Source organism: Bubalus bubalis, chromosome 4 (assembly GCF_019923935.1).
Source record: "Bubalus bubalis isolate 160015118507 breed Murrah chromosome 4, NDDB_SH_1, whole genome shotgun sequence".
In the NCBI taxonomy this organism is placed as follows: Eukaryota; Metazoa; Chordata; class Mammalia; order Artiodactyla; family Bovidae; genus Bubalus; species Bubalus bubalis.
The window spans coordinates 37,719,730-37,736,627 of NC_059160.1; the positions used below are offsets into that span (position 1 = coordinate 37,719,730).

General features: G+C 38.9%; 1 protein-coding gene across 10 annotated transcripts in view; it reads left to right on the forward strand.

Annotated features, from left to right (window-relative positions):
• The window catches only part of PPFIBP1 (PPFIA binding protein 1), a 205,777-nt gene that overhangs the window by 183,522 nt on the left and 5,357 nt on the right, over positions 1–16,898 (forward strand). For 7 of the 10 annotated variants that reach the window (XM_025283426.3, XM_044941280.2, XM_025283425.3 and 4 more), the window contains 12 exons: positions 482–597; positions 1,167–1,214; positions 2,595–2,655; positions 2,978–3,007; positions 5,532–5,703; positions 6,177–6,209; positions 8,332–8,482; positions 8,735–8,863; positions 10,899–11,049; positions 11,973–12,084; positions 12,231–12,319; positions 15,885–16,007. In XM_025283426.3, the coding sequence (XP_025139211.2) occupies positions 482–597; positions 1,167–1,214; positions 2,595–2,655; positions 2,978–3,007; positions 5,532–5,703; positions 6,177–6,209; positions 8,332–8,482; positions 8,735–8,863; positions 10,899–11,049; positions 11,973–12,084; positions 12,231–12,319; positions 15,885–16,007 (1,215 nt within the window). The remainder of the gene's footprint in view (positions 1–481; positions 598–1,166; positions 1,215–2,594; positions 2,656–2,977; positions 3,008–5,531; positions 5,704–6,176; positions 6,210–8,331; positions 8,483–8,734; positions 8,864–10,898; positions 11,050–11,972; positions 12,085–12,230; positions 12,320–15,884; positions 16,008–16,898) is intronic. The other 3 variants (XM_044941281.2, XM_044941285.2, XM_044941286.2) reach the window with 1 other exon arrangement.

Genomic DNA, 16,898 nt, shown 5'->3' on the forward strand with positions numbered 1-16,898 from the left:
AAATTAAAGTGAAAATAGTGCTTTGTTTACAAAACTCTTTAACCAAATTTCATCTACAATTATTGCAACCCTGTAAGGTAGGCATTGACATTATCATTTTACAGAGGAGAAAATGAATGCACAGTTATGTGACTTGCCTAAGGTCAAGTTCGCTTAGTCAAGTGTGTCAGGGCCAAGATGTCAATCAGGGCTTAATGTGGTTAGGATTTACTATTAACTTTCTTAATGGTATTTATTATGCCTTCTTCTCAATATTCAGTGTCTTCTTCAAATGTGCCTTCAAAAATTACCTTCTTCTGAATGTTTCCTCTGGATGTTTATGTCCTAAAACCATTTTATCAATATAAGGATAGAGTTCTAAACACAGGTGTATGAAATTTTAGCAATAGACGACTTGTCTTATTTATCTCTTTGTTACTCTGTGGCTTATGTTCTGTTTGTTTGATGGATTGATTTGGGGTTTTTTATTATTACATTACAGTTCCACACCAGCATCTTGCAAGTTTCAATCCCTTCATTATTGCCAGCATCTAAAGGCTTGGAAACTTCTGAAAAAGCAAAATTGCCTTCTAAGCCAGAGACTCCATTTGAGGAGAGGTATGTCATTTATGACCTAACACTGCAATATGAATACTCAGAAAAGTAGATCCACCAAAAGCAGGAGTGGGCTGCATTTATTTATAGACATAATCTTTTACCCAGAGAAGCAAGAAACAGCAAGACACAGGCCAGGGAGCCCCATAGCAGTTCTGTATTATTAAAACAAGAGGTGTGAAGCAGGAAGTAACTGGAGGTTCGGCCGGGGAAGTATGCTGATCAGGTTAGAGAGGGAACTTGGCTTGTATATCCTAGGTCCCAGGTGGTCATCAAAGGGCTGCAAGGAGAATAGCAACAGTCATGTTCCTGAGGCTATTTGAAAGATGTTGTCAAGGAGCCAAGACAAGGATCCGATAGTCTCTCCCTAGGCAAATGGAATGTGGGGGGAACGTGTTCCCAAATTAATTGCCTAATCTTCCAATTAGACTAAATAAAATTAAGTAGAATATCAAAAGAGAGAGAAGTAACTGTTTTTGCACAATTTTTTTTATTGACAGTTTTGTTCACTTGGAATAGTCTTTTTTTTTTTCATGAAACTCATCAATTTTTTTTTTTAAACAATATTTTAGTGATGAAATTGGTTCTGCTGCTGAAACTCAACTGTGTGATAGTCTTGCGTAAGTTCTGTTTTATCAAATGTGAAAAATATGATTGCTGCTTGGGACACAAAAGGGTCTGTAACACTAACAATGACTAGTATTAGAAGCAGGTGACCCTGAGGCCTGCATGAGTGAATGCAGCCGTAATGACCAGAGAGGGTGGGGGTCGGGGTTGTGAAGAAACAAATAAATCCTTCTCTTTTACCATTATTTCGTGCCAGCTTTCTGCTGATCTTGAGCCTTCCTTCATCAGTTTCCATGTGAAGTTCAGTGCTTTAAATTTCATTTTTGTACTGACCTATATTTTGAGTTGGAGAAGGAAATGGCAACCCACTCCAGTGTTCTTGCCTGGAGAATCCCAGGGTTGGGAGCCTGGTGGGTTGCCGTCTATGGGGTCGCACAGAGTCGAACATGACTGAAGCGACTTAGCAGCAGCATATTTTGAGTATGTCTGTCAGAAAAGCATCACAGCAGCTGGTAAGGCTGCCATGGTATTTCATACTTTCAGCTTAATAAGCTGACCTAATGGCTACATTTATCCAAGTTAAAGTCTGGATGAAATTAGGAAAATATTTTCAGAGCTATACTCAAAGATGAGATCTTTTTTCTCCATTATCTTTTTATTTATTTGGTAGTTGACATTTCTAGCAACTTATTTACACATAAATACATGAGAAATACCTTTTAAAAGTTTGTTAGTATATTCCATTATTCTGTATCTTAGAGCAAAGTTATTTATTCTCTCTTGTTTTTAAACTGGTCAGATATTCCTGCCTTCACTTTCTGAGTAACAACAGCTGCGTATAATTGAATGCAACTTATGAGAAGAGCAAGACTTTCCCAGGTGTTCACACTGTCACTGTGCCTGGGTTTTAAACGAGTTATTATCGCAACAGGGATTCCTCTATTATGCTTGATTAGGACTGTAAAATAAAGTGCTTTGCCAGACTCAGAAAACTGATTCCTTTGTGAACTGAAAAGTAATACTTTTTCATCCTTTATTTTCATTAGAAGGATTAATATAAAAAGTACACAACCATTTTAAAAGTTCCTGGTATAAATGTGTATGTGCAAAGCATGCACCACTAGCCTGTGGAAAACACTGGTTTATTTTCGAATATTGACATCACAGGATAGTCCTAAGTGTTTTTCCAGCCATTCTAACGCGCGCGGGACAGTTAGAGTTATTGGCGGGACAGTTAACCACCCCTGCTTTTAAAAGAACTAAACATTATAATTTAGTTAAGCACATAAATGACTGTCTGAATCCAGATTTTCTTTTATTACCAGGATTCCATTCACATGCAATTTTAGTTTCTTTCCAAGGCATTTTACTTAGAAGCAGTGGCACCAGAGCCACTTACTATTAATCATCATTATTATTGTTGTTATTTTTAGAACTTCAAGTTTGCAGAAGTCTAGCAGCCTGGGCAATCTGAAGAAAGAGTCATCAGACGGGGTTGGTCCTGTGTTTTTTCTGTCTGTTACCCTGAGGCAAAATATTTAGGGATCTTCATCTTGTCCCATTTGTGGTTTCAATAATGGAAAAGTATTAGATACTGCAGTTAATGATAAATATTAAGGAATATGAGTGTAAAGGGTTGAAAGTAGTACATAAAGTCAAATGTGGAGACATTAATATTGTAGAAAGTAAGTAAAGATGAGATTTTGTAGCCCTGAAATAGATGTAAATTTATTTTAATTTGTTGAATTATATATGAGAAATTCTAAATCGATTAATTCCTATAACAATGTTTAACTACTGTTGTTGTTTTGAACAGGAAAAGGAGTCTATTCCAAAGCCTTCAGAAGTAAGTTTTATGTCCAGATTACAATGTAGAAATGTTCGAGAGTTCTAATACATGCATCAGACTTCTTAATACATAATGCATAAGATTGCTTAATACATAAGACTACATAAATGTCTCCAATAAAGCAAAATTCTCAGAACCTGAAAAACATGCCAAATGAATGAAGTTCAACACAAAAGGTCACATATTATATGATCCCATTTATGTAAAATACCAGAATAAGTAAATCCATTGAGATAGAACCCAAATTGGTGGTTGCCAGGGTGGAGGAGAGAGGATGGGGAGAAACTGCATAGTGAATAAGGGGTTTTACTTTAGAATGATGGAAATGTTTTAGAACTAGGTAGAGGTGTTGGTTGCACAACACTATGAATGTGCTAAATGCCACTGCATTGCTCACTTTAAAATAGTTACTTTTGACTTCGCTGGTCCAGTGATTGAGACTCCACACTTCCAATGCAGGAGTCATGGGGTTTGATCCCTGGTTGGGAAATCAAGATCCCACAAGCCATGTGGCGCAGCCAAAAATTAAAATAGTTACTTTTATGTTATATGACTTTCATGTCAGTAATAACAAAATAAAGGCGAAGCTCCGAACTCTTGGTTATGCTACTTGATGACAGTAACAACCAAACCTGGGTCTCCTTACACTTCACAAAAAGCCCCTCTTAGAAAGATCACCAGCTGTTTATATTATATAACCAGTGTCTATCCACAGCAGACATTCTGGTATTTTTAAGGCATCGTCAACATGGGTTCTGGCTCTTCTTTCTTCTGTTTTTCAAATGTTAACCTTGCACAGGTCACAGTCTGGTAAGCACACTCTCTCCAGATGCAGTCTCTCGACTGTTGGCTCTTACTGCCTTGAGTCATGAGTAGGTGTAACTGACAAAGCACAGAAAGTAGATCAGTCACAATTCAAGTCATTGTTCTTTTTGTCTTGCTAATTCAGTAAATGGTGTGACATAGAGCATTGAGACGTAGATAACAGAATCACTGAATTGTGTCATCTGTACATGTTTAGTTACTATGAATGGTAGAAATGTAGAGAAAAATATCCACCTTAAAAGCTTGTTTCTCTCTGTTGCCCTTCTCTCTTGCCTTTCTCTTGTCCTTCTCTCTATTTCTGCAGAAAAGAGAGAGAGGACGAGAGATGTTCAAGAAATGAGAACATGCAGACAAAAGAATCTTTGGATAATACTAAAACAGTATAATTACCAATTTAAATAAGCAGAAAGCTCAAAATTAAGTTACAGGCAGACCTCGGAGATATTATAGGTTCAGGCCCAGGCCGCCACAATAAAGCAAATATTGCAGTAAAGTGAGTCACACAACCGTTTTGGTTTCCCAGTGCATATAAAAGCTATATTTACACTGTACTACCATAATCTATTACATCTGCAGTAGCATGATATGAACAAAAACCACGTACATACCTTCATTAAAAGGTGCTGGAAAATGCTAACCATGATCTGAACCTTCAGCAGGCTGTCACCTTTTACAATAGTAACATCAAAGGTCACTGATCACAGATTTCCCTAACAAATATAATATTAATGGAAAAGTTTGAAAGATTGTGAGAATTACCAAAATGTGTCATGGGAACATAAAGTGAGCACATGCTGTTGGAAAAATAGCACTAATGCAAGGCTGCCACACACTTGCAGTTTGTTAAAAACGCAATATCGGCAAGGCACAATAAAGGGAGATGCAATAAAATGAGGTATACCTATATTTAAAGTCACAGTTAAAATTCTTGATAAGGATTTTGAAATATTGTGAGGATCTGAAGTGGCTTCTGAATCAATCGAGATAAATTTAATTTCAGTGTATTTAGTTTTAATGGTTAATCATATTTGAATGTATCACAATCATTGAAAACTGGTAATCCATGTTTGGTAACTTGCAGGTGAGATATGAATATAACCCAGAATCCCATTTCAAAATTAGATATCTTAAATAGTTGCTGATTGTGCTTCATTTTATCATTAATTCTTTGAGAGGAAATATTTAAACTAACTGGAGTAGAAAGTTCTTATACTGCTGGTATAGAAGTTAAGGACTAATGCCTACTTTATAGAATAATTACATTATATTGGGATTTTATTGTTGTAATTATAAAGACTGTGAACTATGTCATAACCAGGTCTTTGTCATGATTGTTAGGAAAGTAGGAAATCTACTGCTACTCCAGTGATGTAATGTATTATCTCTGTGTCTTTGAGGGAATGAGGCAAATAAAATTAAAATAAAATTTGAGAATGTCTATATCTATCCTAAATACTTAAAGCCCTAAACACATGGATTAAGATTGGTGATGACCATGTTTTTGTTGTTGTTCCTTAAGTAAAAATCAGAATTGACTTTTTAAACTTCTAACAGGACATTTGACATTCATAATGAATGTGTTAGTTCAGTAGTCCTTTTTTAACTAAAGTCACGTGTGTCACGTATTTGGTACTGCCATGTACCAGTAATTATGCATGTTCATGCTGTGTTACATTCATCGCTATTTCTCTCTCAGGATAAAGCTCCGGTAGAGAGCAGTCCCTTTGGGACCCTCCCTCCCAAAGCTCCAGGACATGATGCCTCCGGGGATGACAATCCCTTTGGCACTCGGAAAGCCAGATCTTCCTTTGGTCGTGGTTTTTTTAAAATCAAAAGTAACAAGAGGACAGCAAGTGCGCCAAACTTGGGTATGTGTGGCCAAAATGCCATTTCCTAATTCTTCCAGAGTCAGGAAAAGATCAGTCTCTTCCCTTATTCATCTATCTGTACATTTCTTTTTCTCAGAAATGAAGGTGAATGACTTGGGGGGAAAAGTTAACAAAAAATGCTTCCACAGGCTTAATTCAGAGGTAAAGATAGCTTGGTGTGGACTCTCTCACTCTGCTCCCTGTTCTGGGTGTAAACTTAGAGGAAAAACCAAAACGCGTGGCTCTCTCTGACATCATTACAAACAGCTTCCCATCTACTCTGAAAGCGGATAAATTCACCCCATATTGACGCTGCTAATAGAGTCTGTGTGTAACATCGGAAGCACAGTGTGGCACCCCCTCTCCCTGTGCATTTTGTGAGTAGGAGTTTGATCTGTGTTTCATTTTGTCATTCCCCTGTGTTTTCTCCATTGGGCTGCGTGTGATTGTGTGCGTTGTTGGGATTTCTGAAGATCGTAAACGAAGTGCCAGTGCACCCACCTTAGGTACCGTACCCCTGCATGCCTGCCTTTGCCAGCGCTGTGCTCCCAACCCAGCTAATCCCTGCTCTTGGCATCTTGATCTCTAGACAGCGAGCTGGCAGCATCAGAAAATGGAGTCCTCTACTCCAGAGGATTCCTTCCACCTTCTGCTCACCAGGACTCTCTGTAGAGCCTCCTCTTCTAAGCCTAAATGCTGCTGTAACCCATGCTAATGGCACCTTGCAAGCAGCTCTGTGAGGACCTAGATGTGCCCAGCGGCCGGCAAAGTGCAGGGCAGGAGTTTCCTGGCGTCATAAGTCCAGCTCCTTCACCCCAAAGTACATCACATCACACTAACTCCCAGGGCCTTGCAGCTCCTCCTCGATGGTAACATTTCCCCAGACTCCAGAAAGAAATGTTTTTAGCTGAATAGGTCTGTGGAAGACACCAAAAACGATCATTTTAGACTTACTTCTCTTAGAGGAACATCCTTCTGACATATTACTTTGAAGATGGAGGTGACATTTAGTTACAACAATATCTGAGGAATCACCCCCAAAGCGATTTTAGGAGAGGGAAAGCTCAGTTTTCCTTTTTAAAGAATACAGTGGTAGGGAGGTTATCCTCAAAATAAATAAAAACAGGATGCTTTTAAAATGAGGGAGAGCTGGGCAGCATTTTCAGAGACCCCAGTACCTCTATCATGGCTGTAGGGTTTGAATGGATAGATTCCTTTGGATTTTCCCAGTAGGCCCTATTATCTTGTATAGGATCCACATATTAATATGGGTCAACAAAAGTGACTTCTCTCTCTTCATAGCCTTAAATGTCCAGCATATACACAGGATGAATGAAAACGATCTATCCAGACAACTGTTCTCAAATGTGTTTGCATCTTTCTTAGGAGAAATGTATTGTTGATATTGAGAGGCCAATCAATGCTGCTTACCATAACCTGTAATCACAGCTCTGCTTCATAGACAAGTCAGCCTCTGCAACTTTTAGATCTTGCTGAAACACTGTCCCTGTGATTTTTGTATAACTTTTACTTTGCTCTGTAAAAGTGCATATTCTCACATCGAGGAATCAGCATCCTTGTGTTTGCTAGTGTGAGATCGACAGCTAAACAAATGGGGAGAGTTGATGCTGGGAAGTCTGAGGATAGAGATTTGGGTGTTATTCTATTAAAGCAAAATCAACAGGCACTAGTTTCATATCAAAAGGAAAAAATTTTTAATAAGAAAAATTTATGACTATCCAATTCATTCTTTTCTTAGTTCTTGGAACATAACAGGTTATAATTAAGAATAAATTTCTTAAGAATTCCCAGAATTTGGTAACCAATTTGATTTAAATGCCAAAGGGGAGAAGGGAATGAAAAGAAAATGACAAAGAGGTTAGACTGGAGTAACAGGGAGAAAGTTGCCTGGTATTAATGAAATATGAAATAAGAAAATGTAAAAGAAGACTCTCAGGAAAATTGGGTGGATTTGTTAAGTCCCAGGTACTCTTGGCACATCAAATTGGGAATATCCACTGACATTCAGATACTGAAGCTGGGGAGAGAGATTATTAGGCTCAGAGATTCTGATACCAGTTGCTCTGTTCATGAAATGAGCAAAGCCATCATTTCATGCTGAGCATAGAGTGAGTGAATCTGTCAAAAGATCCTGCAGAAGGAACCCAGGAGAGAATCTTGGAGTGAAAGAGGAAGAGAAAACAGCGCTACAGCAAGGAAACTTTCAGATGACAGATCTAGGAGCGTGTCATGTCAGGAAGCTAAAGGAGATGATGGCTTTGTAGGAAGTAGTCAACAGTACCAAGTGCTGCAGTAATTTCGAGAATGATTTCATTATGGATTCAAATCAGTTAAGGAAAGAGTATGGTAATGCTATTTTACCTTTGATCTCAAAGAAGATGTAATCCCCATGTTAATAAACTTGATACACAACAAAGTAGATGGTAGAGTAGGATGTAGATTTGTGTTCCATTTTTAATATTTGCAGGGTGCTCTTTCTAAGTCACTGGTTTATAGATCAACAGAAGAAGAATTCTTAACGGTTGCTTAAACCGAGGAGGTTAACATCTAGGCGTGTTCATCCCATATATTAAAATTCATCAAGTGTGTATTCTGTTCTTGGAATAGCTGAAACGGAGAAGGAGACACCAGAGCACCTAGATCTGGCTGGTGTATCTTCTCAGCCGAAAAATTCACAGGGAAGTAGTCCCTTCCAGATGTCTCCACCATCTCCAGATTCCAAAAAGAAATCCCGGGGTATTATGAGACTCTTCGGAAAGTAAGTAACAGAGCTTTGTCCTATATGTGGCTCAAATGTAGGGATGATTGGGAAACTGGCTAAAAATGGTTATAGGGCTTTTGTGATCCTTTTACAGAGGGAAGATTGTGACTTGGGATTCATTAACTCATTGAGTCTCAACGTTTAAATCCAAATGTCTTTTCTAACCATACATACATAAGCATCAGTTTAAAATGTTCAAATTAAAGTCAAAGGTGTCTTCAGGTCTAATGTGCTATGTCTTCTTTACAGACTTAGGAGAAGTCAGTCCACTACATTCAACCCAGATGACATGTCTGAGTCTGAATTCAAAAGAGGAGGGACAAGGGCAACTGCGGGGCCCCGATTGGGTTGGTCTCGTGATTTGGGACAGTCTAACAGGTAGGAGCAGCCACATGAATGGACATTTGCATCACCTCCCAAGCATCAAGTCTTGTGAGCATCTGCAGTGTTGTTATTGACCCTGGGTTAGACAGCTGAATCCATTGCTTACTGCTGCACCTTTGGAAGCCTCTGTCATCTTTAGAGCAGTGCTGTTTGGCTGTGGTTAATGAGGAACTATACAGAAGGTGAGGGCTCTGTGAGCTAGGTGAGTAACCTGAGCTGAAATGTCAGCAACATCTGTACTAGAATGGCTCTTGGATTTAAATTTTACATAAAAAATAAGTATAGGAACTCTAAAGCGTAGCTCTGGAAAGATGGGAAAGTGTAGTGGTTAAGAATAGCTTCTGCAGACTTGTGGTTGCCAAGGGGAAGAGGAGATGGGGGAGGGATGGAGTGGAAGTTTAGGATTAGTGGATGCAAACTATTATATATATGATAAACAACAAGGTCCTACGGTATAGCACAGGGAACCATATTCGAAAGCCTATAATAAACTGTAATGGAAATTAATATGAAAAAGAATATATATATATATATTTATGTATCTGAATTACTTCACACCAGAAACTAACACAGCATTGTAACTCAACTATAATTAAGGGGGGGAAAAAAAGAGAATAGGTTCTAGAGATAGACTGCTTAGACCTGATTTCTGACTTCACCACTTCTTATAAGCTGAGTGACCTTAACCAATTACTTTCATGCTCTCTGCCTCTGTTTCCCATAGTATGAATTAGTACTCACCCCAAAAAGATGATTGTGATGATTGAATGAGTTAATATGCTTTAAGTATCTGGCAAAAAAATAACTGTTCAGTATACATTAACAGGGCTTCCCTGGTAGCTTAGTCGGTAAAGAATCTGCCTGCAGCACAGGAGACATGGGTTTGATCCCTGGGTCAGGAAGATCCCGTGGAGAAGGAAATGACAACCCACTCCAATATTCTTACCTGGGAATTCATGGATAGAGGAGCCTGACGGGCTACAGTCCGTGGGGTTGCAAGAGTTGGGAACGACTTAGCAACTAAACCACCAAACGTTAACAGTTAATAGATTCTGTGAAAGCACTTAAAAGACATACATTCTATCAGAATTCAGTTTATCAGGACTGTGTAATATTTTATCTGTTAAGACTCTTAAGAACTTTTCCTACACCTTTATCCCAGTTTAGGGCTGGTTTGGAACTGCTGCACATTCTTGCTAAACATCAAAGGGTGTGGTTGGCAAACATATAGCACAAGTCATGATACTAAATCTTTAAAAAGAGAATAGGCTTAAAACCTTTCACACATGGTCCCTCCCACCCAGGCAGAACAGTGGGCACCGGTTTCATCAAGGAGGAGACTCGTTGGCCCTCTTCAAACACGGAACAGTCTCGTTTGCCATATGTTCTCTTGTACACAGTAGAGGAGCTCTTTGTGCTGTTCTGAAAAGAAATTTTCTTGTTCATTGCCCCACTGTTTTTTTCCAAACAAGAATGCTATTTGTAAAAATAGCATAAGAAGCTAATACAATATTGTAAATCAACTAGATTCCAGATTAAAAATTAACTTAAAAATAACAAAAGAAAGCAAACATTTACTTTGATTGCACTATCTCATGCTCAGGAATGGCATATTGCCCTCTTCTCATTGAATACCACGTGGAGAGAAATTGTAGTTCTAAAGTTAATTCAAGTTAGACTTGAGTTTCCTTCAGTCTGATCTAGTGTTCTCTGAAGACTCAACCTCTAAACAACACTGGTTGATACTAGTATAATACCTTGATCAGTGCGTTTAACTCAGTCTCCTTCCATAGAACATGGTCTTGTTAAATCATGTTGAATCTTCTGTGGCTTTGTTTGACACAAGGGAGCATGCATCTCCCTTATGAGGAAGTATCATTTCCTTCACCAAATACATCCTAAAAATTAGACTTTTCATAATCAGATGGGAATCTCTGTATCTATTAAACATGCAGTTGTTCCACCTTCGTGATAAATTACAGGATTGGCTTTGAACTGTTTTTTCATATAATCGTTCATTTTCCCGTAGTGACTTGGATATGCCATTTGCCAAGTGGACCAAGGATCAGGTTTGCAGTTGGCTGGTGGAACAGGGTTTGGGGTCCTACCTGAATTCTGGCAAGCACTGGATTGCATCTGGCCAGACACTTTTGCAGGCTTCTCAACAAGACCTAGAGAAGGTGAATGCCTCTATTTTGTTTATGCAGTGGAGACAGAAAATGTGAACATAGGCTTGTTTTATTTTCCAGAAAGGGAAGTGAGTAGGGCTAGTAAGTACTCTGCAAAAAGCTTGAGTTCCTGCTTTGTGCTTAGTTTATCTCATGGACTTAAAAAGGGAGGACCTGGTCTTAATGATTCCTTTAAGACACTTAAGCCACTGGGCATTTTAATGAAAGAATAATTATAGAGCCATAATCATAAAGTTTCAGTTCATATTCTCAAAACCATTCTGTGGCTTTATCATTGGTCCATCTTCTCAATGTAATATGTGCAATTCAATTGTACTTTGCACAAGGGAGAAAAGCCCTACATTTTATGCCTAGTTATTTAACATTTCTTCCCAATTATTTAACATCTGGTGCAAAATAAGAGTGGGCTTCCCAGGTGGCGTTAGTGGTAAAGAACCCGTCTGCTAATGCATGTTAGATATAAGAGATGTGGGTTTGATCCCTGGATTGGGAAGATGCCCTGGAGGAGGGCATGGCAACCCACTCCAGTGTTCTTCCCTGGAGAATCCCCTGGACAGAGGACCTGGTGGGCAGTAGTCCATAGGATCGCAAAGAGTCGGACACAACTGAAGCGGCTTAGCACACAAGCACGAAATGAGAGTAGAATTGGTGTTATGCATCCTACAGTTCCAATCTTGCAAAGGAAGGAGCCTAGTGGGACTATCTAACATACCACTAAATCAACTGCAGTGGTCTTGGCTTTCCAGGAGCCTTTTGTTCAGGAACATTTTATAGCCGGGGTTAGTATTCTGATTTAATGTAATTACTGAGTCTTCAATACTAGCTTGATTTTGGAGGTATTGGCATCCTTTGCCAATGGCCGCCAGCCTATGTTGACAGAGCTGTAATGCCAGTGTTTCTGTTTACTATTTCAGGAGCTTGGAATCAAGCATTCCCTTCATCGAAAGAAACTCCAACTGGCACTGCAAGCCCTGGGATCTGAAGAAGAAACCAATCATGGAAAGCTGGATTTCAACTGGGTCACTAGTAAGAGGTTTTCAGTTCATGAATGAGTGTGTATAAAATTATACACACACCCCCCCACACACACACACATACATAGCTGCTCTTTCTTTTTCATCACAAGAACCGATGTTCTGTGGCTCCTTAACGGAACTCATTTCTATCCGTAGGATGGTTGGATGATATTGGCCTCCCCCAGTACAAGACCCAGTTTGATGAAGGACGGGTAGATGGTCGAATGCTTCATTACATGACTGTTGTAAGTGACTCAGTCCTGGGGTTTGGGGAGGCTAAATTTACCTTTCTCTGAAAAACACAGAAATCGAGTAAGCAAAATACAGTGTTTTCACAATGGTTCCACCAGATTTTGAAGGTATTGCTTTAACTTGAGGAGAGGGGCAGGCAGAGTTTTCTAAGTTGATGTTATGGGATTTGGTGATTGTAATAGGCTTGGGAAATTCTGAAACCCTGACTTAAGCTACATAAAACTTTATATATATTCAACAATGTAGACATTGGTGTGTACACTTCTGAATGGGTGCATTTTATGATATAGAATAACATCTCATAAAAAGATTTAAAACTGAAAGTAGAGTTTTGCAACCCTGGCAGTTTCTAAGTGGTACACTTCTATTAGTAGTGACCACTAGAAAGGCTGCCCTTCTGACAGTACCGTGGGAACTGTCTTTTCCCTTCCTTCCCCTTTTGAGAACTATTTCCTGAAACCCCCTAGACCTTCTCACTTCAGCCCAGTTCTGCTGGAGTGAAGAGGAGACAGGTAAAGGTAGGGCTTCACTCAGATTCCTTCCTTACTGTTGTAAGGCTATTTCTAGCCTTCTGTCCAATGCATAGAAAAACTTTTCCCCATTTTACAACAGCAGGGAGAGATGGGTTGCAGGAGAACTTGTTCTAGACTTCATGGTACTAGGAGTGTCCTGCCTAAGATACTTTTTTTTAAATGGCTTTTTTGTGGTCTAGGATACGGATCCAACTACCACAAGTATCTTTTTTTTTTAAGACAGTGGAAACTGTTAAATTAATTATATTGACTTGGACCTTGCTGTTTATCTGGTGAAAGCTGTTAAAAATTGCTCTAATTACTTTTGAACAAAATTTTTAAATTAAATATGAAAGTCTTGTAGTATATTTTTCTCTTAATTTGTATAAGAATCATATACCCATATTAACTTTCCTTTATTTTTATATAATAGCTTTATTTTTTAATTGGAATATAATTGCTTTACAATGTTGCACAGTTTCTACTGTGTAACACTGTGAATCAGCTGTAAGTATACAGGTATCCCCTCTGTCCAAACCTCCCTCTCCCACCTGCATCCTACCCCTCTAGGTCATCACAGAGCACTGAGCTGAGCTCCCTGTATTATATAGCAGCTTCCTGCTAGCTTTCTATTTTACACATTGCAGTGTACATATATCAATGATATTCTCTCAATTCAGACAAGTACCTTTTTAAAATAAGTGGAAAGTTTCAAAGAGCTGATTTATTTAGGAATTTTTCAGTATCGAAGAAAGTTGGGTTCCAGCTCATTTTCTTCTCCATCACTGAAACAGAAGTTTGAACCACGGTGGGTACATCATGTAAAATAACACCAGCGTGTGGCTTGTTGCACACTTACTTTGTGCCAGGCACTCTGTTAAACTCTTTACTCATAATTAATGCTCAGGTCTCAGCAGTACTCGAGGTAGCACCCTGTTATCCCAGCTTTTAGATGAGGAAACAAAAGAACTGAGAAATTGGGTAACAACCATGTTGCCACTGTTAGAAAGTAGTAGAAAGAGTGCATTTGTGGCTGTTGGCCTGCCTATTTAGGTATGAGGATGTTCATACTGAGAACAGTGGGAATGTGAGCTGTGAGAATTTGCTCACCGGAGAATGTGACCAAATTCAGACTGAAAATCACAAAAGGCAAACATAATTTTTATGTCTATGAAAGAATAAATTACCTTAGAAGATTTGACCACAGAAATCCTAAGTCATAAAAAAATCTGTTTGTCTGTAGTGTCCTGTATTGAATCCTGGATCAGAAAAAGGGACAAGTAGAAAAACCGGATAAGTCTGAGTGAAGCCTGGGTTTAATTGAATTTCATTATTGTCTGTGTTAATTTCCTAGTTTTGCTGACTATCATGGTTATATAGAGAATGACATATAGAGTTAACATTAGAGCAAGCTGAGCAAAGGGTGTGTGGGACTCTGTACTATCTTTGGCAACTTTTCTGTAAATCTAAAATCACTTAAAAATAAAGGATTTTTTTTAAATCCTCCCCTCAAAAAAGTGTGTTTTGATTTAAAAGAAAATGGTCCCTACTTTTAAAATCCCTTAAACTAAAATAATTAACGTTTTATTTACATTGTAAACATTATGCATTTTGATTTTTCTCTTCAATCTGACAGACTTCAGTTGGTTGAGAATAGCCCATGTGGAAATGTTTTGAATAGGTGTCTCAATCTTAGATTAAAATATGGTAAATGCCCTTTCTAACTTACCATCAAGCACTGCTTTTAAGAAGTCAGTCTAATAACACTAAGATATAAATCAACTATACTCCAATATAAAATAAAAGTTACATTTGAAAAAAAAGAACTTAATCTAGAAAAAAGCTCAGGAAATTATTTTTGCTTGGATCTAAGCTGTCTTATTATTTTATTTTAAAAATATCTCTGTAATAGGTTATTTTTCCTATATAGGAAATGTGTTCTTGAAGTTATGGTTGCCGGGGGGAAGGATGAGGGGAAGGGACAGGGAGTTTGGGATGGACATGTACACACTGCTGTACTTAAAATGGATAACCAACAAAGACCTACTATAAAGCACATGGAATTCTGCTCAATGTTATGGTGGCTGGGATAGGAGAGGAGTTCGGGGAAGAATGGATACATGCATATGTATGGCTGAGTCCCTTTGCTGTCCAACTGAAATTATCACAACATTTTAATTGGCTATACCCCAATACAAAAAAAAGGTTTTCTTAAAAAAAGAAAAGAAATGTGTTTTCTGTAAGGTATGCTAAAGTGGATATTTTCCTTATTTATTTTCTGGGTGTGTTTGGAAGTAGACTGGTACTTACCTTGACATTGCCTCCCCGTATCACCTTCTTGTAAAATACTTTGTTTTGGCGTGTTTGAGAAGTACCCTATAGCCACAGACTGGTGAAAATTATTCCTTAAAGGAATTGCTTGGCAATATATGTTGGTACTTACAATGTCTTCATTTCTCTTCTCTCTCTACCTCTCACCAAAAGCTTTGCATTGATTAAGATAGCTTTTCCCAAACTGTTCACATTGTCTGCTGGATAAGGCACAGTAATCTAGAACCAGAGATTTCTTGATGCTGGGGGATGGTATAACAGGAACAGTCTTCTGGTTTCCCTCCAAACTGCGATGTGCCTCAGCTCAGAGAACCAGCCCTCAGTCATCAGTGAAGATCACTTGGACTCAGTTATTTGCTTTATCAAATCATGTCAAAGCGGGTCACTTTTCAGAGTGGCTTAGCTACTGCTTTTCACACTGTGTGTTTCAGAGCTGTTTGGGCCTAACATCTTCCCTCAGTAGACGAGAGATAAACAGGTAGAAATCAGCTTCAGTTGGAACAATGTGAATTTTGGTTCTCTTCTATTAATATATTGGGGTCCTGGAGAAAATTTTGTTCAGAACAGGAAAAAGGGTTCTGTTACCAAATAAAAACTGAAAAACCTGACAGGCCTTCGAGGCCTATTGGAAGGGCCCTTCTCCTTTTACTTGAGTTTTCTGAGATCCTCCTGAGAAGGTGCTCCTGCCATCTCAGTTTTTTGTTTTGTTTTGCAGGATGACTTACTGTCTTTGAAGGTCGTGAGTGTGCTCCACCATCTCAGTATCAAAAGGGCCATCCAGGTCCTAAGGATCAATAACTTTGAGCCAAACTGTCTACGGAGGCGACCCTCTGACGAGGTAGCACCTGAGGCTGAGGTTTCTGCAGCCCGTCCTTTCCATATGTGTGACAGTCTGAGTGGAGAAACTAAGACCTATTTTTTTCTTCTCGGCACCTACATAGAAGGGAAACTTCTGGCTCCCTCAGAGCCTCAAATCCAGCCTCATTTACTTCTTAGGCTTTGTGTTTCTGTATTCCTTCCTTTGGCCTTCTCTGGTGGCTCAGTCAGTAAAGAATCTTCCTGCGGTGCAGGAGACCCAGGTTCAATCCCTGGGTTGGGAAGATCCCCTAGAGGAGGAAATGGCAACCCACTCCAGTATTCTTGCCTGGAGAATTCCATGGACAGAGGGGCCTGGTGGGCTACGGTTCATGGGGTCGCAAAGAGTTGGACACAACTGAGTACACACGCATTCCTTCCTTTCCCCCACGACGGGTCTACCTGTGTAACTGAGCTGTGTTTTAGTTGTACTTCCTCCTTTCTTGGGTACATTTTATATTTCTAACTCCTTAAGCCACAGAGTTAAGTATCACTGCTTTACTAGTATGTAAAAAACTTAAAACTCTGGGACATACATTCATTAAAAGAGAGTTCAAGTTAGCAAACAACCTTTTCACCTTTACGCTAAACTCTTCTCCATGAGGCAGATTCTTTACTTTTTACTTTATTAAAATACTGAGTTTATTTCACATTATACTCTTATCTCCCCACCATTTCCATTTGTCTGACCATCAGTACTACCATATCCTATCATAACATGGCATACATACTTAAAACCTGGAGTTCCATCTTTACAAACTAAATTGGCATTTTAGATGACACATTGTTGGCAATGGAACCTAGACAACATTTATCAGATACGACAGAGAAAGTTCTCACCCTTATAAAAAGGACAGCTAGATACCAGCTGTTG